This window comes from Ixodes scapularis, unplaced genomic scaffold (assembly GCF_016920785.2).
Source record: "Ixodes scapularis isolate PalLabHiFi unplaced genomic scaffold, ASM1692078v2 PGA_scaffold6__148_contigs__length_123643588, whole genome shotgun sequence".
Taxonomy (NCBI): Eukaryota; Metazoa; Arthropoda; class Arachnida; order Ixodida; family Ixodidae; genus Ixodes; species Ixodes scapularis.
The window spans coordinates 45,465,110-45,475,913 of record NW_024609881.1 but is presented as its reverse complement, the minus strand read 5'-3'; the positions used below and the strand labels follow the sequence as shown (position 1 = coordinate 45,475,913).

Here is a 10,804-nt window from a genome sequence, read left to right as displayed (position 1 = left end):
CTCTACTTTTTTTTCTTTCTTTTTTCCCCGGGGAGAGAGAATCGCAGGAAGAGAAGAAAGAAAAAAAAAAGATATGTAAACATGACACAGAGACCCGGTTCGCGCCAGCTCGAATATCGATCCCGACTAGAGCCAGCCGAACAGCATTTCACAATCTTCGGACTTTAACGTCACACTAAGAACAGCATTAAAGTGTTCCGGGACGGGTTATAAGGAAGGAATACGCAATGTTTGCGATGCGTTAAAGGCATCTTAAGCCCATGGCGTCGCAAAAACAAAAGCAGACAACCGCGTCGTCTGCGCACCCGTGTAGATATCGTCTGCGACACGCGTTCAAATGTTCCGAACACTTCATTCGACACTAGGGACGAGGTGGCTGACACGCGGGGGACTCTCACTACCCGATTCACCCTGTAAGCAAGCTTGTATCTTTGACGTCACAAGAAGTTTCTCGTACTTTGAGAGTGACTCTTGTCGTCATAAATTTGTAAATGCGTACGAAACGAGCGCTGCTGTTCATCCGCTGGTCGCCGGGAAAAAATGGTCACGTGATCGCGCCGCGCATGCCGGGAAGCCTGGTAGGTACGGTCGCCATTTTGGACCGTAATGTCGGCGCATCAGAGGGCTTCGGACAACGATGCTTGGGCTCTTTTAGCCCTCAAATCGGCTCCGTCGAGCCCGTCCAAGCTGCAATGGAACCCGGAACCCAAAGGGGTCGCGATTGCGCGGCTCGAGGGCCGCGAGTTCGAGTACATGATCCGGCAGAACCGCATTTCCATCGGACGCAACAGCAGCCGCGGCGAAGTCGATGTAAATATGGGCCACTCCAGTTTCATTTCACGCAAGCATCTCGAGATCTTCTACGAATACTCGCACTTCTTCATGGTGTGCAACGGCAAGAACGGAGTCTTCGTCGACGGTGTGTTCCAGCGGAAAGGAGCGGCACCGCTGCCCCTGCCCAAAACGTGAGTAGAGACGATCGCGAGGAGCGCTGGCTCGTCCGCCGCAGTGTCCCGCACGCAACCATGTGTATGTAGCTTAGGCCTGACCGACACATGGTCGAACCACACACACTACTTACCCCAGGGGCGGGCTTGTTGCTATGCGTGTCGGGCGGCTAACTCGGACAGAGTTCGAGCCACGCGAACCCCGTGAAATCCAAGCGGTTTACACGGGCGACGAGTCAAAGCGGACTCGGTGCGTAGAAAAAGAAGAAACAAAAAAACGACACCCTTCCCGGAACAAGTCTCGATTTGTTTATCACTGTGTTGTTTACTCGGTGGCTTGTGCGTGCGTTCGCCTGTTTGTGCTTATGGCTGACTGACATTGAAAACAAGTTTAGCGGCTCGCCCTACCCAAACACGCGGACACGCACGTTCTGATGTGTGGGGCTTGCTAAACTTCTGGGGTGTTGGGTTTTTTTGGTCGCGGAAACAATGTATCGTCGCGAACTGGGCGGTCGCGCCGGGTTCGCAAAAACAAAAAGGTGGGCGTTCATTCATTTTCATTCATTTTAGGAAGCCGCTCGCTCGTTCGTTGTCTCATGCAATACACACTTCCGTCCGAACAGGACTTTTTCGGGCTTAGACCGCATGTGTGTGTGTGTTTCATACATATTCCTGCATTACTTAATATTTGTGTGTGTGTCGCGGTGGATGGTTTGGGAAGTGTGGTGTGTAAGGAGCGTAATCGGAAACTCCAGAAACAAGCTTTAGTGGTGGGCAGCAAAATCTGTTGAAGGTTTTTCTTTTTGTTCTTTTTAATTGTTTTTTTTTTATTATTATTTTCTGTTTAGAACTGCGGCGTTGTTTGTGTTTACAGCGTCTTCGGTCTAACCTCCTCGCGACACAACCGTTCCCCTCTTCCTCTTCTTTCCTGATTGTAGCGAAACGAGAACGATTGGTAGGAAACAAAAATATAGAGGAAGCGGCATTTGTTTACATTGCTGCTTCCTAGCTCGCACTGACTGGCTCGGGGTGGCTTGGATTGTCTTGGCTCGGTGTGAGTGGTTCGCTTGGGCGTGTTTGCGACGCTTGTCTGGTAGGTTTCTTTCTTGTTTTTAGGTCATATTGACACGCTGCGGTTTCATGATGGCATCCATAACTTTCGTAGCGTTTCTCGACTGCGCGGCTGTTTGACGCAATCGTGACGTAGCATAACGCTGGGTGTGCGGTGCTTGTCGCCGGAAAAAAAAAAAACTGTTTTTTTTTTTTTTTTTTTTTTTTTGAAGGTCAGGAGCGCAATTTGCTGATGCAGCTCGTCTCTCGCTCGCTTTCGCTCATCAAAATATATTGTTAGCGTTGTGTATTTTTTTTTTTTTTTTTTAAGTTTTTGACAGCACGGTTTTTTTTTTCTGCGCGCGTGAAATAGGCTATTGTCTTTTGCCGTTCGCGCTTGGTTGCTCCCCTTTTTCGTTGAGAGGAGGAAACACTGAGAGAATGCCGGTTTGTTGTTTTAGCAAACGGTAGTAGTAAGGTGTCTGACGGGTCTGCTCAGCCATTGGGAAGGGAGAGCTTGTATTTCTTTTAATAGATTTTCATGCTCTTTTTCATTTTTTTTTTCTCTGTTGCCGCTGGCTTGCTCATTCCGTACGTCGTTGTCTGTTGCGTAACTATGCGTACCCTAGGCCTTGCAGGAAGAGGTACTACGTACCAGCGTACCACAGCGCCGTGTGCGTTGGATCAGTCAAGTGTGGGTGGCGGCAGCTCTTTTTTGTGTGTGTGTGCTTGCGCTAAGCGAGAGGTTATGTTTATCAATGTTTGTTTTGTTTCTGTACCTCCGTATCGTCTGCTGCGGCTCGTGTCTACCGGCCCCGCAAAAAGTAGCAGACTGCGTTTTATTTTATCGTCTGCTTTGCCTCGTTCTCATCGTCTGCTGTCTGTTCTAGAGGGTTCGAGGGATGGTACTCAATGAAGCAGCGCTATTTTGTTTTGATTTTAATTATTTTCAAGAATCCTATCGTGCTGAATATTGTGGTAGTGCTCGTTTTAGACATTGTTTTGTTATTCGTTTAGTTTTCTGTAATCCGGGAAACAGCTGTGCCGGTAACGAATGTGTTCAGCCACAGCAGCTATTTGTGTGTGTGTGTGTGTTGTTTTCTTTCAGCGAAAAAGAAAATGTTTTGTCCTTGTTAGGGTCGGTTCCACTTGTGCGAAGCTCCTAAACTGTACGAGCTTGGCTGGGAGGCCCAAGTAAGAATTAAAATAAAAACAAATGTGTGCGGATTTTGTAAAAATTGGGAAGAAGCCACGACAAAAACGTAGCCCAGCATGAGTTCTAAGTGGCTGCTTATTTGCGGGCAAATTGTTTCACAACAATGTCCCAGAATCCTGCTAAAAAAAAAAAAAAAATTTTTTTTTTTGTGCATTTTGTTTGGGTTGCACTTGTTGGCTTTCCCAAACTACAGGGTGTCTCAAATAGCGGCCAGGCTCTTTATATCAACCGAAAAAATCAGTTTCTTAACCTATCGTGCTATGATTTTGTGCAGCGTTGCCCATAGGTGGTGAATTTTCACTATAAAATTTGCAAAGAGCAAACTTGAGAAAAAAGTAAAAAAAGAAAAAAGTCTTAACTTCTATGGAAACGCAGCAAAGCCACCGGTCTTCAGACGATAGGGCGCCGTTTGGCACGGGAGACAAGAGATGGCGCAAGTGGCCCTGACACCAAATGCCACCAACGAACGAGCATACGGCGCAGCAGACTATCTTTTCAACTGAAAAGCGGGGCGCATTCCCCAGGCGGCCAAAGCAGCATTAGCAGAACCAAAGACAGGTGCCGTAAGAACAAGGAACTGCAAAGCAGACGACATAGGTACCCCGAAAAAAAAACCAGTGAAAATAACTCGACAAACGATTTTTTAATTGATTGTGTCCATTCAATGTGTTTTATTAGTAAGCATGATAAACTCATGCATTGGCTACTGACAGAGAAAAAGCTTGTGCTGCTGTGAAAAGAGTGACGGATGATTATTTGCCTGCATCACGGTGCTGAGTGTAAACAATATTGGTCAGAAAAGCAAGTGTTGTGCTTGCGGCTCAATGTTTCTATAAAAGGTAGACTAAAGGGGTTTGTCCTAAAATGTTCCTGAGATTTTGAAAATATTTTTTGCTTTTAGCTCATTTGTGTGGCCATCATATATATTGTGAAGTGTCTTGTAAACTATAGATTTCATGATATATATGGTGCACCCATTTCATGGTTTGATGCACTGTAATTAATTTTTAAGTGCAAAAGCACAGCAGGATTCAACTTTTAATACTGCGACACAAAGTTGTACGAATCACGCATATTTTATGTGACCCATCTGGGCCCGTTTGCTCGAAGCCGGTTAACTTTAACCGCGATTAAAAGTTAACCGCCCTTCCCTACTAGGTACCTACAAGTACCTAGCCAAGTTTGACGAGGGCTGGATGAGCGATAGCTCCGTGTTTTATTATGGGGTGGCAGCTGGTGTCACCTACTGGCTGTTGTGAATATACGTGACTTCCGTGGAAAAATTCCCGAAATGGGGAGACCCAAAAAATGCGCGCTGCCTGGTTTTCGCGACGCAGGGCGGCATACATTGAGGCTTAAGAAACAATTTTTATTGCTCGTGGTACAAATAATCGGCAAGGTAAAACTAAATTAACCCTTGTTTGGAAATTGTCTAAATATTTGGCTGTATGAAGTGAAGACAAGCCTGGTTGAAATTTCCTTCCGAGTTCGAAAGGGGACGACAAAGTTGAGTCCTAGAAACGATGAGAAAGAAGTGAGCAGTGAAAGGCGGGCGGTACACCGGCAGCATGGTTGGCCAGCATGTAAGAACTGTATATAACACCGTCATAAATTGAAAAACCTGTAATCCGGCTCCAGTGAAAATCAACCTATTAGTAAATTACCCGAACATCGAGAAGAACGCTGAAAGTGTAATTCCACGATCCACGCGCGTTGGCCTTCCACTTATAAGATTTGAAGTAAATAATAATAAATCTTTGACGGACGCGCGTGCACGGCAAAATTTGTTTTAGGCTTTTTGCTTCAGAACAGTTATTACTGCAGACGCCGGCAGGTGCAGCGCGTGTAACTACACTCGTAGCATGCACCTCGGTGCTTTTGAAATTTAGCAAAAGATCTATGGGAACGCTCTCTGCTTTTGTTTGCCATCAATACCCGGCCGATTGAGTCAAGGCAATCCGCTTTCCAAAGACGTTGCCATGCCGACAACTATCGCGTTCATTTAGGCTTAGGAATGGCCAGAGTCAAAAGTCTATCTAAAAAATGCTTCGAGGTCATTGCTCGTGTTTTGCGTTTTAAGTGAGGTAAGGCAAAGCGAAAGCCTCCTGCACCATTTGTTGCTGACTAACGCGCCCGATATTGCAGCTACAACGACATATAAGTTCCAAAGCGAGCGGCGCTCACTCAACGGGGCACCGCCATGTTTCCCCGCCGTCCTTATTCTGCCGGTCCCAAAATTCCCCCTTGTAGGGAAATCCGGTTAACCGCGGTTAGTTAACCAGCTTCGAGCAAACGGGCCCTGATAACCTTTAGGTTCAGGTAAAATATATGGAACTGAAAGTAAAAAATATAGATATTAAGTCATATATATTAATCTAGCTTTTCATTTACTGTTTCATCAAAATTAAATAATGCAGGTTATTTTTGGTACCTGAAAATAAAAGTGGATTATACGAAAGATAAAACGCTACATAGTTACTCGTTTCACTCTTGAAATAGTGCCTATTGCCAAAGGAACACGGAAAATATATTTTCAGTTTAGCGGTTCGAACCATTATTTTTTGCTGCCCGGAACTGAACCGGAAGTCGTGAACCCAAACCGAACCAATAAAAATTTCGGTTCGACACTCTGGTCAGGTTACCATGCCAAAACTCAACCAGTCTTCTTTTTTGGTCTTTTTTATGACATATTACATGGCACATCGTAAGTTGTTTGTCTTTTTATTTTAATGGAACGTGCAAAATACTTGGCTCCAGTAGCCATGGGAGGTTTTGTTGCCAAATTCTGTTGCTTGTGCTGTCGTTTGAACGGATTTCCTTCTTGCACATTCGGCGTCCTATGGACCCTTTTATTGAAAGTGCCGGAAGGAGACACCTTTGACAGTTTACGTCCCCACAAACTTCCAGTCAGTCAGAGGACAAACAACCTCCACCATAGCACCACCTCTTGCAACATTAATGAAATAGTTTACGACCAGCTAGCTATCCAGGTCATTACCTAAAGGACCGGTTAGCGAGAAATTTGTCGGAGATCTTTTTAATACTCCCGTAAGACTACCGATCCCCTCCCCGACTTTGATTTTTGTAGGGCTTCATCGTCCCACAAATTTGGTGTGGGGGGGAGACTAGAGGAGGAGCGGGGGGGGGGGGTGCAAGGGCAGGCAGGCAGGCAATAGACAGCTTGCGTTTGTAAGCAGTAAAAGGGTATATACTGTCCAAGTCTCAGTGCGTCCCCAAAATGGCAATAAAATAATGTTGTCGAACTGTCTGGCTATGCTACGGCCTGTTCCTCGGTTGCGACGACATTGGGCTGGCCGGCATTGAGGGTATGGTACGTAGATGGGGCAAACACACCAGTCACTGACGAGGGGAGGATGGCAGGGAAGAGCCTCTGTTGTCCCGCCTCCAGCTCAAGCTTCCTACCGTCGACGCATCTCGTGCACCGCGAGCACACAGCCAAATCGCGGTCGAGGGCATGGAGTGCGTGCTGGAAGCTGGATGTTCGAAAGACGTGTCCTGCCTCTCGCACACTATTAGCGACTACCGTTGAATACCGGGGGAGCGCCCATCCTGGTTTCTCTGGAAACTGGGTTAATCTAAATGTGGACGCTCGTCCAGTCAAATTGGGCGGTTATCGTATCATTTGCAGAATTCACAAGTTTGGTCAATGTTAAAGGGGCACTCAAGTGGATTCTGCGATCGTCTATTTACTGTCGTAACTCATTTTATGGATTCTAAGCATCCTAAAAAAAATGAAACTACATTCAAGGGCGGCCGATTTCCCTATTAAAAGTCCAATCAAAGATTGTGGCACCCCCCCTTTCTGCGTTGTGGCACAGAACACCAGGGGGTGCCACCGGATGTAAAAGCAGCATGGGAGGGCACGTGACAGCCAATCACGAATGACGGCTTCTTGGCGGACTAAATTTTCGAATACACGAGCCTTCGAAAAATCAATCCACTGGGAAGCCGTCACTCGTGATTGGCTGTCGCATGCCCTCCCCTGCTGCCTTCCCATCCAGTGGCACCCCCTGGTGTTGTGCGCCACAATGCAGAAAGAGGGACGCGGCCCAGTCTTTGATTGGTACCTCTTTTCAAACTGTTCAACAAAAACTGCGTCAACTTCTAAATTTATTTGTCGCATTTTTCCACAATACAAAACAATTCAATCAAAATGGCATGGATCTTTTTTCCCCCTTTTTTAACCCATACTTGATTTGAGAAGGAATTTGGAAGGCCTCTACCAAATAAAGTAATAGACACTTTTCATAAGTCCCATCAGGCAACATTGATGTCGCCATTTCTTGAGCATAAAGCATGTGATTGTATCGAGTTCACACCGAACGCCGACGCATTCCTCGTGTCCAGCACATTCTCAGAGTATGTGATCGAGCAGTGGTGGACAGGCGATGGTGCTGACTTTTGGAAAGGATCTATTGAACAGTGTCATCACTCTTTTGTCAGTGCTTCTCCAACTCTGCCACCCCACGACCCGTCAAAAATTTAAAATGTTGCGTTATGACTTTTCGCAATGCCGCGAGCATTTCAATTTCTGTGCACAAATAGTCACACAGATGAGTGACACGGAAAGATCTGACATTGCATATAGCCCGGAGTGAATCAGCTGGGCTACGAGCCATCGCAAAAAGATTGTGTGCCGGCAGGAATGAACAATCCTAACGACTAAAGCGAGGTTGTTTGTTTGAGAAGTTTCTCAAAACGAGGGCGGAGTTGGATACCCCTACTCGCAGTTCCAGCACGAGGGTGAGCTGCGGTCTCCACTTCGTTTTCATTGCCGCCACCACAGAGAAGCCACCTTCCCGAGCCGCTTTGCGAACCCACTGTTGAATCTGTCGCAACCAGCAGTTTGGGAAACTCTGCACTATGGGAAAATCATTGAACCAGCCACAAACAAACAAAAGTTAATGACGTAATGACGACTGTTCCGATTAAATGTAGTGCTTGTTAGTAAAAGCAGTTGTACAAGCTCGTGTGAATCTGTGGCAAAGGTGGGTTTTAGCTGCCCCAACCCCGGGCACTGTTGGAACCATAGGGTTATTATAATGTACGCTAGAGGTTCAACCGGTGCTAGTGGTGCTCCTGTGCATTCCTATTGGAAAAGGCATGTGCATTTTGTCTCCTCAACGGAAAATAGCCGGGATGACTTTTGTCATTTGGGTCATACCGAATAGTATGCACCTTTATTAGCATTTTAAAAGTATAATTGCTTTAGTTACAGTATTTTTCTTTACCATTGAACGATGTTAAACTTCACTATATTTCAGGCCAAAACCTCTATTCTATGGCAGGTATGTAAAAACGAGCAACGATTCTAAGCAAAAATAACAATCGAAATGAATGTAGAGTCAAGGTTTGCCAGCGTTCCGGTGGTGCTTATATATTGCTAAAATGCCCGTCCCGTCACGATATGAAAATGACTTCGTTGTACGTCGTTACGAACAGTTAAAAAAAAACCTTTGAAAAACAAAGAGTAAGGTATGTGGGCTATGAAAGCTGTCTTTTTGTTATTTCCCATGTCTGACAGCTTTTATCCGGCACCTGTTCTCTGGCTACTCCCTACGTTTAAAGATTTCGAGCGTACAGGTGATATTTTGAATGCAGAACAAGCATCTTTGCACATATTCATGAGCAGAAAGAATAAAGCAGTACTTACTTATTGCCAATTGGAGTATATTACGTGACTTTCAATTTATTTTGGTCATCTGCATGCACAAGGAGTTACTGATCCAGTGTTACTTCGTAGTTCTTTTAGTGTTACTTCGTAGTTCTTGCCATGTCTCTTGGTTTTCCACATGTCCTTCTTTCGTTTGGCACATATATCCCCCATGCTGGAAAGCGCCGATGCTGTGTTCGCGCTAACAGTCTCCGACAGTGCACATAAATACATGAACTAAGCGGTTTTAGCACAGTTCTTCGGACTACGAATTTGAAATAAAATTGAGGTAGCTGACCGATTATTTTGTGTGCGTGACTGAGAAATGTTCCAACTACCTAGTAGTACGTCCTAATTATTCGTGATATTTGCTCTCATAATCGAGCGCAGGGAGAAAATGCACTCGCTTTTTCCAATAGAAATGCATTACCGGAAGTCAATTTCCAACTGGTTGCCGGGAAATCTCTGTTGTGACGAGGTCTCGCACGTCTGTCATAAGCTAGAAAACCGGGTTATGCAATTGCCCTATTACAGGGCACTGGACATCCTTGAATATTGAAAACAATCTAAACCTTAACCCCGCCTCATTTCTGTCCCGACTTCCTTTTCGTAACTGCAAGGTATTCCAAAAGAAAAAGTGCAGGGTCTTTTTCACTGCAAAAACAAACTGCATTGCCGAACACTCGTTCTCCGCCCAAATGTACCCCTAGCGGTACAAACCAGATACCAGTTTCAGAACTAACCGTTACCTTATTCAAGAAGTGTGATTTTCTTACATTTTCAATGAGAAAATGGCGGCCAACACGGAGCTCTCGAATACATGGAACTGAATGGCGTCAGTTATTGAAAACTGGCCCCATTCTCCCATTGAAATTTTCAGAAAATCTCATAACGTTTGAATAAGATAACGGTTAGTTCGGAAATTTTGCCATCTTGTTCCGGCTGTTAGCGCTACATTTTAGGCATAGAGCAAGCGTTCGGCAACGCACTGCTTATTTGTGCAATAATTTTTTTTTTTTTTTTTTAACAAAATTATTTGAATGCATTGAACCAGCAGCGAAAAGGCCGTGGTCATTCTCTCTCTTCTATTTTTTTTTTTTCGTAGCTACCTTAATCGCCGTGGAGATGTGTATCTTTTGCGTTTCAAGATACGATTCACCAAGCACGTGTCTCGTTTGTTTGCAGCCATCGTGTGGGCTGTTACAAAATGGAAGAGACATTTGACCTTCGTCGCATAAAATGAAATTTCTTTCATTTTTATCTGCCTTCACACTATCGGTCTGTTATTGTATGGTAGCACTCGCTTGCTCGATGGCCCTATCAGCCGCCGGATATATTTGCCGTTATCTTCGTCGGCTCGCGAGAAAGATGGGGCCGCTATCGCGGAATGAAAGAGGAAGGCGAAAGTGAAAGCAACCGCACTCGGCCGGGGAAGGGACCAAGCGCGATATCGGTCTGGTCCTATACGATGTAATCAGAGGAGCAGCGGCTATGACTTTAGCACCATCAACAATGCAGGCCTCCTCCAATGAACGAAGGGTAAAGGGTTTATCTCCGTAGGGTTTATCTCTGGCTGTAGCAACCACTCCGCGACGTTTAATGTTTAAAGCTTGACAGCAGTTGCCGGCAGACGGACATCTTCAAGCCCCACTGGGTGGATAGATAACATTTTTGGCAAGACGTCGACTGTCTGTGGCATCTGAAACTTTTCTTTTTCCTTTGCTCACGCACTCCCCCCTCCCCCCCCCCCCCCGCCTTCTCTTTTTCTTTTTTAGCTATTGTTGTACGACATCCGTTTCGCCTGAAGTTCTGTTGAGGTTAAGGTCGAGGTCATTGTCGCGTCGCGTGTTTTGCAGGCCAATTTCAATGGTCACTCAAACTTGTGGAGCCTGAAGTATAGAAGGTTTCGGGGCTTCA

The 10,804-nt window shown here is 45.5% G+C and overlaps 1 protein-coding gene across 1 annotated transcript in view; it reads left to right on the top strand.

Moving 5' to 3' along the window:
• Positions 1 to 532: 532 nt before the first annotated feature.
• The window catches only part of LOC8026134 (forkhead box protein K2), a 47,637-nt gene continuing 37,365 nt past the window's right edge, over positions 533 to 10,804 (top strand). Inside the window, exon 1 of the mRNA XM_029980805.4 lies at positions 533 to 965. Within this exon, the coding sequence (XP_029836665.2) occupies positions 607 to 965 (359 nt within the window). The 5' untranslated portion in view covers positions 533 to 606. The remainder of the gene's footprint in view (positions 966 to 10,804) is intronic.